The sequence below is a fragment of the Panthera uncia genome (assembly GCF_023721935.1).
Source record: "Panthera uncia isolate 11264 chromosome D3 unlocalized genomic scaffold, Puncia_PCG_1.0 HiC_scaffold_9, whole genome shotgun sequence".
NCBI lineage: Eukaryota > Metazoa > Chordata > Mammalia > Carnivora > Felidae > Panthera > Panthera uncia.
The window spans coordinates 5,165,963-5,181,545 of record NW_026057587.1 but is presented as its reverse complement, the minus strand read 5'-3'; the positions used below and the strand labels follow the sequence as shown (position 1 = coordinate 5,181,545).

At 40.1% G+C, this 15,583-nt stretch overlaps 1 protein-coding gene across 1 annotated transcript in view; it reads right to left on the bottom strand.

The window, feature by feature from the left end:
- Nucleotides 1–15,583, bottom strand: part of ZNF268 (zinc finger protein 268) — a 33,059-nt gene that overhangs the window by 4,137 nt on the left and 13,339 nt on the right. The window contains exons 3-6 of the mRNA XM_049620726.1: nt 8,926–9,126; nt 5,553–5,679; nt 5,170–5,265; nt 1–1,102 (exon numbers count right to left, since the gene is read on the bottom strand). The exon at nt 1–1,102 is cut by the window's left edge and continues 4,137 nt beyond it. Coding sequence (XP_049476683.1) covers nt 1–1,102; nt 5,170–5,265; nt 5,553–5,679; nt 8,926–9,126 — 1,526 coding nt within the window. The remainder of the gene's footprint in view (nt 1,103–5,169; nt 5,266–5,552; nt 5,680–8,925; nt 9,127–15,583) is intronic.

The window sequence follows — 15,583 nt, the reverse complement described above, 5'->3', positions numbered from 1 at the left end:
TGTATAATGAGGTAGGACTTGCTCCTGAAGGCTTTGCCACATTCGCTACACACAAAAGGTTTCACTCCTGTGTGACTTCTCTGATGCACGATGAGCTGTGACTTCAAACTGAAGGCTTTCCCACACTGAACGCACCCATAGGGCTTTACTCCTGTGTGAACCCCCTGATGTACAATGAGCTGCGACTTGAAAGTAAAGGCTTTTCCACACTCAGTACAACCGTACGGTTTCTCCCCTGTATGGGTTCTCTGATGTACCATAAGGTTTGACTTTGTATTAAAGGCTTTCTGACATTCACTGCATTCAAAGGGTTTCTCTCCTGTATGAATTCTTCGATGTATAATGAGCTGTGACTTCAGACCAAAAGCCTTACCACATTCATTACAACCGTAGGGTTTCTGCCCCGAATGAGTTCTCTGGTGTGAAACGAGCTGGTCTTTTCTACTGAATACTTTTCCACATTCACAGCATTCATAGGGATTCTCACCTGTGTGAATTCTTTGATGTATAACGAGTTGTGAACTGAAACGGAAGGCTTTCCCACAGTCACCGCATTCATGGAGTTTCTCTCCTGTGTGAGTTCTCTGATGGACAGTGAGGTAGGATTTGCTGCTAAAGTCCTTCCCACATCCCTTACATTTGTAGGGTTTCTCTTCTGCGTGAGTTCGCCGATGCACTGCAAGGTATGACTTGCTGCTGAAGGCCTTCCCACAAAAACCACATTCAAAGGGTTTTCCACCCATATACACCTGTTGGCATATGAGCGGTGACTTCTTGTTGACAGTTTTACCAGATTCATTACTTTCACAGTATTTTATTCCAGTAACAGTTTGCTCGTGTTTAGATTGATGGAATGGTTCCCTGTATGCATGAAACTCATTAGGATTCTTGCCAGCAAAACCACTATTGAAATCTATATTATATTTAAAACTCATTCCATGAGTGATGTATTTATGAAGCTTTTGTCCTGAAGAATCATAATTTGTACTAAGAAGACACAGTTTTCCAAATGCAGTACATTCATAGTTTTTTGCCATACTTTCCAGCTTGCCTTGATTTTCCTGATGCCGGTCCACATGATCATCAATTTCCAGGACTTTTTCTAGAAATGAGAAAATAGTTACATGTTAAAAATAATAACACGATCCTGGCAGAACATAAAATCATCTTAAAAATGCCATGTCATGAGATTATACTTTTAGTTTCATGTATCAGATCTGAATATAAATAAAACCTCAAGTATAAACATAATGAAACTCCTGGCCATTGGGGAGAACAATCAAAACTAAAAATGAAGGGGCACCTGGGTGGCTCAGTCGGTTAAATGTCCAACTTCAGCTCAGGTCATGATCTCACGGCTCCTGAGTTTGAGCCTCGCTTTGGGCTCTGTGCTAACTGCTCAGAGCCTGGAGCCTGCTTCGGATTCTGTGTCTCCCTCTCTCTCTCTCTCTGCCCCTCCCCCACTCGCACTCTGTCTCTGTCTCAAAAATAAATAAAAATTTTAAAAAAACCTAAAAATGAAGATAAGCATAGAAAACTGACAATGCATACAGATGGTTTCAAGTCTTGAAATTTTGCATAATGAGTAAAGAAAACAAAATAGGTACAAGGAAAAATAAGGAAAATATAAAGCAGTTGGAAGGGATCTCAGCATTATATTCTTTCAATAAATAATTGGATCAAAATTTAGAATGGCATCTGACTTCTCATTAGCATCACTAGAGGACAAAAAGCAGAGCATTCAGGAGTAAAATATAAACATTTTTGGAGACACAGGTCTCAAAATTTGTATCACATGCACTCTTTCACAGGAAGCTACTTGAAGAGTGCTCTAATAAAACCAACCAAGAAAACAGATGACACAAAACAGATATAGAAAATAAAACCTGAGACTCCAGGATAAAAAATGGTATACCCAGGTTATGAGAAAAACTAGGTTATAATGGACAAAGTCAAAAAGAAGTGATGTCATCAGGAAGAGATTGACAGAATTACTAAATTGGTTGACTGTACCACAAGAATATTTAGACATGTGAAGAAAAGTCTGGGGTTAATGATAAATACATTAATGATGAGAACAGGGAAGACTTGGCAGACAAATAAAACAACTCAAAAGAAAATAAATGATCTATGAACAAAAATTAACACCATTACGTATCTGCATGATTTACCTGTGGACAGAACTTACAGGGTCATAAGGATGTAAGAACTGAAGACCGATCTAACCCAAATGAAGTAACTTTATTAAGATGACTGGGGCATAAGAAGAGGCAGTGTGTGTATCATGGGGAGTATGAAGGAAGGAGGGTGAAAGAGAATTAAATCATTACACTTTCATACTGAATAATCATTATTAAGGGGGGAAATCAAGATGCACTACAATAGGCTGGTTATTTAGAAAATATGGAAGCAAGTGGAGCTGAAAGGGATGAAAGTGGTTACTCTGGGGGAACAGAAAACTGAGAGGGGGCACGGTGAGCAGAATGCTGTTTACAACAAAACAAAAGCCAACGACAGAGCGCAGACAGGGAACGAAACACAGGACTAAATCCTCAGGCACAATGACAGATATCTGGAGGCTGAACAGAAGAGAATGGGTAGACCTGATCTAGATGCCAAAATGAGAATCAGATTTGGTCATGTGTTTGGCTAACAGTCTCGTCCGTGCAGACTTTCAGAGTCCGTGCACACCGAACCTATCCTAATACTCTACCCTTGTAACCCTTCTCTGACTGGTGCCATACCCGTCCTTACCGCTCTTAGGTAGCACAGCTCTGACCTCCTTCCTTTGACTTCCCAACAAACCTAATGCATTTTTGGTGGGGCATTCTCTTCGCAACAATAATGGCAGAAAATGATATTATGGTTGGTTGCCACAGGGAAAGTTCAAAGAATTCAAGAAACGGGAAACAATACTAGAGCCGATGAATGGAAGACAGAAATTCCTGAGTTTAAATATTACTTAAACGTAACTGAAGATGATTCCTGGCTGTCCCTGGAACGTAGTCCCCGGAAACTCAACTTGCACCGACAGAATTCAGACACTGAAGCTACAGAAAAACATTCTCCTGAATGACCGTCTTGAGTGTAGCCACAGAAGACAACAGCAAGAGAATTATGCTCAGAGAGCAGAACCAAGGACCCATGGCCACTGCCACACCAGGGAGTCCTGGCCCCGACCAGGGTTTCAACGCACCGCAAACCAGGGACTCCCGTGTGGCACTCACTGCAGTGGCTCTGTTTTACCTACTCTGCAATTCTCTGGCTGGTTGAATATGAATAACTTATCTTCAACTGCAAGCCACCAGACCATGAAGAACTACCACCAGGGCTGACTGGGAACAAGGATCCAGGACTTGTGTTAATACAGTATTAGAAGGAAAACAGGGGTGGTGGAATATTTTTGAAGATGGATGGACTGGAAGATGGATGTGACCAGAAGCTACCTCTCCAAAGAGGTGGACGAAGGTAGACAGTGCTGCCTACCCAACAATCTTTCCTCCCTTTTCCTGGCTGGCAGAAACCTGATTTTGTCCCCAAACCCATCCTTAAGGCCACGTGCTTCAGTCAGGGAAACGGGGACCTGTCTCCATTGCTACCTCTACCCCTCTCCCCAGAAGGTGAAGCATCATTTAAATGAGTCAACACTGGTACGCCCACTTCCCTTGCCAGAGTCTTCTTCAGACAGGGGCTGTGATAAAAACCTAACCCACTGAGTATGGCAAGTTTGAGGAGACTTCTTGGAATAGGCTTTACCACCTCATAAAAACAGCCACGTGGAAAAAGCAGTTTTTCTTCTACTGGGGCTAGCACATCTGCAGGTGTTGGCTGGAACCCTAATAGCCATCTGGTGACCATGGGGAAGATAACCTGGGAAAATGCTGACATACTGAGAATGGCGGGAACAACCAGACTTTCGGTGATTTACTGAGTCAATCACTTAGTCAACCCTACAGCTGCCCTACTTCAGGACTTCTTGTGATGTGCACTAATAAATAGCTTCTGCTTAATAGGTTGATTTCGGATTGATGAGAAATTACAGCTGAAACAATCCTAATGATACAAACACCAACGTGATTCATATGGCCCTGCCTGTGACAGATTAAACTCGCGTAGGGAAACATACCTGATAGTAACACGAAGATGAACTAACACAAAAGGACCAAGATGAATACATTTGATTAATAAACACAATGACCAAAAATGAGATATCGGCCTTGGTGTTGGTGGGAAATGGGAATATGGGAAATTTAAAAGACTTCTCTACAGAGAACCAAAATATTAACAGATTTCAGCAACACTAGTGAAGAAAATGGCACATAAAAGAGAGTTAAGCTGACTCCCCGGTGGCCAGAGAAAGAGCTGGAAGCACAGCAGAATGAATAAACAATCAGAAGGTGAGAAGAAAGTATGATGTAGCTACGGAGCAAACCAATGGACGATTCCAGTTCCTGAAAATGAGACTGGGGGGGACACATGCAGGGAAGATGCCCTATGGACCAATCTCAGTACCAAAAAGCAGATGAAAGACAGACGCGCTGTCAATTACCAAAAAGAAAAACAGTTTAAATCTTCAGAATGGGTATCTTTTAAAGGTTATAATAAAGAAGAAAAGTAGTGACTATAAAAAGACCCCTTGGACTCAGAAGGAAAAACAAGCGAAGCCAGTAAAGCATGAAAAGAATAAGTGCTTCACCATGTAGTGTGGGAGTGGGTTCAGTGGGGTGTCACCTGGGTAAGGGGGGAAAAGGGCTCCAGGTGGAATAACTAATATCCAGGACTGTAGGAATGCACTTAGAAATGACAGTGACAACTTATCCTAATAGATTTCAAGGACAAGGAAGAAGGTTGGGACTGTGGTTGTTGATTTAAAAATATAATTAAAAAAATATAAAAAAGAGATTTAAAAATACAATTAAAAAAAGAAGAAAGTAGAAGGGTGTGTGATAGTCACACTGAGTAAGATAAAGAGGAAGCTTGTTTAAATGGATAACAAAATGAGTCTACTATCTTGGGAAAGTAGAAAAAAGAACAGAAGAGAACGGGAAGGAAATGGAGAAAAAACGGTAACAAATGAGACAAAAGGCACAAACGTGAGTTGTACATCACATCAGAATTCACATCAACTCTGAGTCAGGAGGAAAAGATCCAAGTATCTTGATCACTCACCTGGATGGCCTTGACTTGGGATCTGGGCCTGCAACATCCACAGTTCCTCTCCTTGCTCCAATTTGAAGATGATATCAGGTTTGGTGTCTTGATAACCTGTGAATGGAAAATCACAGACAACCTGGGCCAAAACTACCGCAGACCCTGAAGAATAGGGAAGATTCGGCATGGAGGCAGCATGTCGAAGCTGCCCTACGCCCACAGCAAAGTGGAGACTGTTCCACTAGCATATTCTGATGCCAAAGGGAGACTAAGAAAATCTGGCCTTTAAATATAAGTCTAAAATCACAAGTAATTTCTTTGCAAAAGCCACCCAAGTTTCAGCACCCAAGAAGGGGAAGCTTGGAGATCACACACAGTCCTTTCAGGGAGGGAGCGCCTACCCAGGGACACCAGGTGGCTGTAGTTCTCCAACATCACACTCCTGTACAGGTGCTTCTGAGCTGGGTCCAGCAGCCGCCACTCTTCCCAGGTAAAGTCCACAAACACATCCACAAATGACAATGGTCCCTGAAAGAGCACATTCCTATTGAATCTCAAATCATTTTACTGAGCTTGTGGGAAACAACAAGCTGCCTAGAATGTCCATTGTTTATATTCTACTTTGTGAGAAAAGCTAGAATTTATTGAAAGCATCCCTTCAATGTGTATTAAATCACTCAGCCTTTCACTCAACATATGAGAATACCTGGTGCCAGATACCCAGTGAGGTGCAGGTGATATAAACTTGAATGAAACACAACTCTGTGCACAAGAAGTGTTCACCACTACATAGGAAAGCAAAGTTAAACATCTGTGAACATATCTGGGAGTCAAAGAAGCTAAGATGAACGAACATACAGAGCACAACAGGGGCACAAAGGAGGAAGCTGGCAAAGCCATTTGAAAGTGTCAGGCTGAATCTATAAAAGGGTAATGCTGGGGCAGCCACTGTGAGAGAAGGCATGTCACAACTCAGGTGGAATAAAAGGGGAACAGCTCTAAGGAGTGGCCAGTTTGTGAGGCACACGATCTGAACAAGAAGATACACAGATGGCAATTAAGCATATGAAAAGATGTTCAACATCATACATCATTAAAGAATTACAAATTAATAATAAGACGCCATTACACACAATTAGAATGGCTAATATTAAAAAAACTAGTCATAACAACACCAAATTTCATGAAAGAGGTGAATATAAACACCCAAGAAGCTTGACAGACACCAACAAATATGAGCTCAAAGAAACCGACGTCGAGACCTATTATAATCCAATTTTCTACAAAGAATCTTGAAAGCATCAAGAAACAATTGGTCCCACACGAGGATCCTCAGTAAGATTATAAGCAGATTTCTCATCAGCACCTTTGAAGACGTGAAGGCAATGACCTGATATATTCAAAGTGCTAAAACAAACCAAATTGTCAACCAAAAACCCTGTATCTGTCAAAACTGACCTTCAAAAGTAGAGGGGGAAATTAAGGCATTCCCAGAAAACAAATGGGAGTTCATCTGTTAGACTTGCCTGACAGAAATGCTCCAGAGAGCAGGTGAAATAAAAGTAGAAAATAACTCGAAACTGTATGAAGAAATAAAGATCTTAATAAAGGTTGATAAATGAATAACTGCAAGAGGCAGTGTTATTTTAACTTCAGTTTGTAACTCCACAGTTTGTTTCCTACATATTATAAGAAACTAATGCATTTAAAATAATTATTAGTTTGTGCGTGGGGTCATGCAGTGCATAAAGATGTAATTCTGTGACATCAATAACCCAAAGGGGTGACGACAGAGCTGTAAAGGAGCAGAGTCTTTGCACGGTAACAAAGTTAAGCTGGTGTAATTTCAAATCAGCTCTGTGCTGACAACTCAGAGCCTGGAGCCTGCTTCAGATTCTGTGTCTTCCGCTCTCTCGCTCTCTCTCTCTCTCTCTCTCTGTCCCTCTCTCTCTCCACCTCTCCTGCTCACCCTCTGTCTCTGTCTTTCAAAAATAAATAAATGTTAAAAAAAAAAGTAAAACAAAACAAAACACCTTGCTCTATGCTGCATAAAGCTGACACAACTCACGTGTGCCTCTTCAGAGTGTGCTCGTGACACCCGTGAAACAGAAACAAGAGTATGAAAGCAAACCACACACACGGACACCTGACAGATGACAAGAGAGGCAGGCATAGGAAAAAGTCAATCACGTCATGCGCCCGGGACAACTGGATAACTCTATGAAAAAATAAATCTTGCCTCCCGCCCACACCAAACAAAAATTCATTCGAGATGTATTACAAACCTAAATGTGAAAGGTAAAATAATGAAGAAAATGTCTTCATGAGCTTCAGATAGCAAAAAAGTATTTAAATTGGACACAAAAAGCACAAGCAATAAAAAATTATGAATCAGAATAAATTAAAATTAGAAATACCTGTTCATCAAGACAGCATTAACAGAAAAAAAGGAAAGCAAAAAAAAAAAAAAAAAAAAAAAAAAATTGAACAACAGTTAATGCTATTCATACTGAAGTATTTAAAGGAGGCATGATGGTATCTGAACTATATTAAGAAATGTACCCCAGGGGCGCCTGGGTGGCTCAGTCGGTTAAGCGTCCGACTTCAGCTCAGGTCACGATCTCGCGGTCCGCGAGTTCGAGCCCCGCGTCGGGCTCTGGGCTGATGGCTCAGAGCCTGGAGCTTGCTTCCGATTCTGTGTCTCCCTCTCTCTCTGCCCCTCCCCTGTTCATGCTGTGTCTCTCTCTGTCTCAAAAATAAATAAACGTTAAAAAAAAAATTAAAAAAAAAAAAAAAAAAAGAAATGTACCCCAAACAACATGGTTTAATGGATGCATAGAGAGATAAAAACACGGATAATGCGATAAAGCAAGTATGGTAAAATGTTAATGGTAACTTTTAGGTGACAGGAACACAGAAGTTCACTAACATCTTTCAACTTTGCCCTCTGCCTGAAAGTTTCTGCAACAAAATACTGGAGGTAAAGGAAGCACCCCAGGTAAAATTTGAATATGGATTTGGTATCAAGTTAGTTTTAAACTTTCATGTAGGTGGATCACTGGATCTCGTTAAAATGAAGAGGGTTGTGGGGTGTCACATTCTGCATTTCTAACAAGCTTCCAGGATATTAAAAATTCATTTAAACTAGGAAAAAAGAAAATCCAAAAGGCAACAAACTATCAAATATGCATGACAGAAGGTACTCATCCTCTTTAGGCAGGAGGAAATGCAAATTAAACCGATAGATGCCATCATACAATCACCAGAATGGCCAAAATCAAAAGAGTAACAATAGAAATTGTTGGCTGAGAAAGTGAGGCAAACGGATGTTCACACACTGCTCTCCGTAGCATGAGCTGGTAAATATAGTTAAGAGTGTGGGTGTTTAATCAAACAAAGTGCTTACTGCAAAATATAACCAATACAGCAAGACACATGTGCACACACCATTAACAAAAATTAAAAATACATACACAGCAATAACAATCCATATTTTGTGAATACCGATAAGCAAAAGAAATCCACAAAAAACAAAGTAATTTTTAGAGGTGGGGAAGGAGACAGAAATGGAGTTTGGGGAAATCAGACAGTATGTAAATAAAGGTATAGGGACCTTACACAGACCAGTGATGATAAACAGGGCATGAACTGAGAAGTGACTAACTTAACTCTTTGACCCAAGGATCCCCATCCCTCTCCCAACCAAAAAAAAAAAAAAAAAAAGGAGACAAGTACTATAGAAGAGAAGCGGGAATAAATAACCACACAACTCACCCGAGACTGGGTGGGTTTTGGCTGCTCGTGGGAAATAAACAGCCACTCTAGAACCTGCTCTGTCCTGTGATTCCTATGTCTTTGCCGAGGTGCACCAGGGAGAGGCCTCTGGTCGGGGCTCCCTTGACCAAGGATGGATTCCTGATCTCGGAACTCTCTGATTCTGCTGCACGAACTCTCTTGTTCCTGGAGAGGCGGAACCTGCGGATGTAACAGCAAACTCGCTTTAATGGCCAGAATTGAATTCCCCTAGGCCCCAACCTCGGTCTTTTTGGCTGGTGAACGCACTCACGTGAGGCTAGGCTGGGTGTTCTGTGCTCTGTATTCAGTGTTGCCGTGGGGCAGACACGAGACAAATGCACATGGTGAGCCCAGCACACTGACAAAAGTCCCCTCCCCTCACTCTGCACAGGCACCCAGGAACCCTGAAGACGCGGCAAGCACCTAAGAGTTGAAAAATGTCAGGCAGCCACTTCAATGAGAACACAATGCTGGACGCTAAAGACTAACAACTCTGTTGTAGGCCGGGTGTATACAAGCAATAGATTTGGAATGAGCCAGTCTGTTTCAGTCAGAATTTCTTCCCTCGCTATTTGGATGCTGATGGACAATTTACTTAAACTCTCTCACCAGGTTTCACATTTTGTCGTTATAAAAACATTGGGGTACGATAACATCAGGGTATCAATGCAGGTTTTAACCTTCCCCAAGCTCCCAATGAACACAGAAGAGACCTACCATCATAGTGCAAGAAAAAGCCCAAAGACGTCTACACCAAACAAGGGTCTCCTCACAAACGTTAAGGTATATACACAGATGTGACCCAAGAGCAGGGGCGTAGATCCTAGTGGAGTAAGAGTGAGCAATGAAGGAAGATTCTGATAGGCTACACACTGCACATCCCCAAAGTCACCAATGTGTCGCCCAATGGGAGAGCAATCCCAAAGTCACTAAGTGGCCTGACAGCACTGTGACCACCTAAGGAAGTGGGGATTTGAGAAATAACTGGCAGATAGTCTCTTCCAGGCACACATATTTTTGCTCGAGGGAAAAACAATAAATATAGTGCCCAGATCAACCCACACAGAAAAATATTCAGGCAGTGAAAGGAACAAGAGAGAGACAGGAAGAAACAGGCAAAGAAGGGGAGGGGAGAGGGAAAGGGGAAGGGGAGACAGGGGAGGGGGGAACATGGGGGAGGGAGTCGGGGGTGGAGGGAAGAGAGGAGAAGAGAGGAGAGATCCAGACTAGAAGGAAAGGAGAGAAAAGGGAGACACGCTATTAGATAGTAAGAGAAAAGGGTTCGGATCTTGTTTCAGAAATTAACCACAAAACACAAGATGTACATGTGACAGAGATGCGTGAAAAGACAGGGCATGCTGAACTCGCTCAGGCAGAAAAAGGGCTTCCTGATAAGCCTTAGCACGTAAGTATGTGTTTGCTACACTTCCAAAAGAATCACTGAAAAGATGAAGCAGGAACCGTAAAACTGGTGACCTCAGAAGGAAGCAAAGAACCGGCCAGAAGGGACGAAGCGAGTCAGTGTCTACTTTTGAATTAGGTAAATATTTTAGAGAATCAAAAAGAGGGAGGGCAATCCCCAAATTGCAAGTAAGTGTCAACACGCACACATGTTTATCACTTTTGGAAACAAAACTACAAGAACATAATTTTTCTAGCTGATCTTAACATCTAGTATTTGGCTGTGTATTCTTTGGATAAAATGAGCTACGAGGACATACTGAACTTCACTCAGTATCCTTGTTAATAATAACAGATTGTAATTTTAAAACCATTTTATGCACACTGTAAGATATGACAGTTATATTGCTATTATTAAGAACCAAGGTATCTGGATTTAACAGACATTTTCATAACATTCCATCATAAAACAGAATACACATTATTTTCAAATACACACGGAACATTATCCAGAAGAGATCACATATTAAGCCACAAATTTCAACAAAGTCAAAAACATCAAAGTCATACCATGCATGTTTTCTGATGACAACGCTATGAAACTAGAAATCAACCACAAGAAAAACCTGGAAAAAACAAATATATGCAAGTTAAATCACATACTATTAAAATAATGAATGGGTCATCCAAGAAACCAAAGAGAAAATTTAAAAATACACGGAGAAAAATGAAAATGAAAACACAACGGTCCAAAATCTTTGGGATACAGCAAAAGCTGTTCTAAGACAGAAGATAGCAATACAGGTCTACCGCAAGCAGCAAGAAAAATCTCAAACAACTGTACCCAAAGAACTAGAAAAAGAACAAACAAAACCCAAAACCAGTAGAAGGAAAGAATTATTAGATCAGAAATAAATGAAATAAAACTAAGAACACAAAAGAACAGATCAATGAAACCAGGAACTGGTTCTCTGAAAAGATCAACAAAATCGATAAACCTTTAGCTACACTCTTCAGAAAGGGGTTGGGGGAGAGACAGAGACTCAAATAAACAAATCCGGAAAAGAAGACAAATAACAACTAACACCACAGAAATACAAAGGATTATGAGAATATTATGAAAAGGTATATGCCAACAAATTGGACAACCTGGAAGAAACAGATAAATCCCTAGAGACATATAACCTCCCCAAACTGAAAAAGAAACAAATAGAAAATTGAACAGACTGATCACCAGTAATGAAATTGAATCACCAATCAAAAAACTCCCAACAGACAAAAGTCTGGGACCAGACGGCTTCACGGGTTAAGTTCTACTGAACATTTAAAGGAGAGTTAGTAGCTATTCTTCTCAAACTATTCCGAAAAACAGAAGAGGAAGGAAAATCTCCAAATTTATCCTACGAGGCCTGCATTACCCTGATCCCAAAACCAGATAAGTACACTACAAAAAAAGGAGACTACAGGCCACTATCTTTGATGAACATAGATGCAAAAATCGTCAACAAAATAACAGCAAACTGAGTCCAACAATACATTAAAAAAATCATTCACCACAATCAAAGGAGATTAATTCCTGAGTTGCAAGGGTGGTTCAATATTCACAAATCAATCCACATGACAGATCACAACAAGAGAAAGAATAAAAACCATATGATCATTTCATAGATGCAGAAAAAGCATTTCACAAAGTACAACAACTCATTCATGATAAAAACCCTTAACAAAGTAGGATTAGAGGTAATATACCGCAACATAAAAAAGGCTATATACAAAAACCCCACAGAAACATCATACTTAATGGTGAAAAATTGAAAACTTTCCCCCTAAGATCAGGAACAAGACAAGGATGTCCACTCTCACCACTTTAATCCAACATAGTACTCCAAGTCCTAGCCACAGCAATCAGACAAGAAAAAGGAACAAAAGGCATACAAATTGGTAAGGAAGAAGTAAAACGCACTATTTGCAGATGACATGATACTATATAGAGGAAACCCCAATGACTCCACAAAAAAACTACTAGAACTGATAAATGAATTCAGTAAGGCTGCAGGCTACAAAATCAATGCACAGAAATCCATTGCATCTTTATACACTAATAATGAAGTAGCAGAAAGAGAAATTGAGAGAACAAACCCATTTATAAATGCACCCAAAATAATAAAATACCTGGGAATAAACTTAATGATGGAGGTAAAAGACCTGTACCCTGTAAACTATAAAACACTGAGGAAAGAAATTGAAGGGGTACTTGGGTGGCCCAGTCAGTTGAACATCCAACTCTTGATTTTGGCTTAGGTCATGATCCCAGGGTAGGGGGATCAAGCCCCCCCATCTCTCTCTCTTTCTCTCTCTTTCTCCCTCTCCCTCTGTGCCTCTCCCCTGCTCATGCTTGCTGTCTCTCAAAAGAAAGAAAGAAAGAAAGAAAGAAAGAAAGAAAGAAAAGAAAGAAATTGAAGATGATACAAACAAATGAAAAGATATCCCATGCTCAGAGACTAGAAGAATAAACACTATTAAAATGTCCATATTACCCAAAGCAATCTACAGATTTAATGTAGTCCTTATCAAAACACCAACACCATGTTTCACAGAACTAGAACAAACAACCCTAAAATTTGTATGAAACCACAAAATATTCCAAATAGCCAAAATAATCATGAAAAGAAAAACACATCTGGAGGTATCATAATTCGAGATTTCAAGTTATACTACAAAGCTGTATTAATCAAAACAGTATGGTACTGGCACAAAAATAAACACATAGATCAACAGAAGAAGACAGAAAGCCCAGAGACAAACTCACAATTATATGATCAATTAATCTTCAACAAAGCAGGAAAGAATATCCAGTAGGAAAAAGACAGTCTCTTCAACAAATGGCATTGGGAAAATTGGACAAAGAATGCAAAAGAATGAAACTGGACCACTTTCTTACACCATATACAAAAATAAACTCAAAATGGATTAAAGACCTAAATGTGAGACCTGAAACCGTAAAAATCCTAGAAGAGAACACACAGTAATTCCTCTGATGTCAGCCATTGCAACATTTTTCTCAATATGCCTCCTGCAGCAAGGGAAATATAAACAAAAATAAACTATTAAGACTAAATCAAAATAAAAAGCCCCTACATAGTGAAGTAAACAACAAAACTAAAAGACAGCCTATGGAATGGGAGAAGATACTTGAAAATGACATACCTGATAAAGAATTAGTATCCAAAATACATAAAGAACTGATACAACTCAACACCCAAAAAACAAATAACCTAATTACAAAATGGGCAGAAGACATGAACAGACATTTCTCCCAAGAAGAATACAGATGGCCACAGACACAGGAAAAGATGCTCAACATCACTCATTATCCGGGAAATACACATCAAAACTACAATGAGATATCACCTCACATCTGTCAGAATGGCTAAAATCAACAACACAAGAAACAACAAGCGTTCGCAAAGATGTGGACAAAAAGGAACCTTCGTGACTGTTAGTGGGAATGCAAACTTGTTCAGCCACAATGGAAAACAGTATGGAGTTTCCTCAAAAAGTGAAAAATAGAATTACCCTATGATCCAGTAATTGCACTAATGAGTATTTACCCAAAGAATACAAAAAACTAATTTGAAAGGACATATGCACCCTTATGCAGCATTATCTACAATAGCCAAATTATGGAAGCAGCCCAAGTGTCCACTGACTGATAATGAATGGTTAAAGAAGTTGCGGTACCTACACACACACACTGGAATATTATTCAGCCATTAAAAAGAATAAGATCTTGCCATTTGCAATGACATGGATGGAGCTACAGTGTATTATGCTAAGTAAAATAAGTCAGACAGAGGGAGACAAATACCATATGATTTCACTCATAGGATTCAAGAAATAGAACAAAGAAAAAAAAGAGAGAGGAACCAAGAAACAGACTCTTAACTATAGAGAACTGATGGTTACCAGAGGGGGTGGAGGGTGGGGAATGAGTGAACTAGGTGATGGGGATTAAGAGTACACTTGTGATGAGCACTGAGTGATGTACAGAATTGTTCAATCACTACATCGTACACCCAAAACTAATATAACACTGTATGTTAACTACAGAATTAAAATAAAAAACTTAATGAAATTAAAAAAAAAAAAACAAGATATCTAGCACAAGACAAAAAATGCAACAGTAAGTTTTTTTTTCAATATATGAGATTTATTGTCAAATTGGTTTCCATACAACACCCAGTGCTCATCCCAAAAGGTGCCCTCCTCAATACCCATCACCCGCCCTCCCCTCCCTCCCACCCCCCATCAACCCTCAGTTTGTTCTCGGTTTTTAACAGTCTCTTATGCTTTGGCTCTCTCCCACTCTAACCTCTTTTTTTTTTTTTTCTTCCTTCCCCTCCCCCATGGGTTTCTGTTACGTTTCTCAGGATCCACATAAGAGTGAAACCATACGGTATCCGTCTTTCTCTGTATGGCTTATTTCACTCAGCATCACACTCTCCAGTTCCATCCACGTTGCTACAAAGGGCCAGATTTCGTTCTTTCTCATTGCCACGTAGTACTCCATCGTGTATATAAACCACACCTTCTTTATCCATTCGTCAGTGGATGGACATTTGGGCTCCTTCCCTAATTTGGCTACGCAGCAGTAAGGTTTTTAAAAGCCCTCGTACTTTGCTGTCGAGAATGTAAAATGGAGCAACCACTTTGTTCTCAAAATGGTAAACACAGAATTACCGTATTACCCAGCAATTCCATTTCTAGGTATCTGCCCTGGGAAGTTAAAAGCATATGACCATGAAAACACTTGTACGCGAGCGTTTGTCATAACAGTCAAAAAGTGGAAACGACCCAAAGGCCATAACAGTCAAAAGGTTGTCATAATAGTCCAATAGGATCAGTCGTAATAGTCAAAAAGCGGTAACAACCCGAATGTCCATCAATGGACGCATGGATAAACAAAACGTGGCGTATCTATACAAAAGTTATTCTGCCATAAAAAGGAACTAAGTGCTGATAAATGCCACCACAAGGATGAAGTTTTGTAGTAGAATGTCTGACAATTGGCTTTCTTGACTGTAATGTAAGTGCCTGACAGTAAGTTTTTCGTTGTCAAGGCATCCATTTCAAAGACATTCATCTTGGACAAACACATTGTGGGCTATATAAACAGGCAAAGAAACAGGCCCTCTCAATGAAGTTCCCATTTCCAAAAGTCCCGAGTGACCTACAT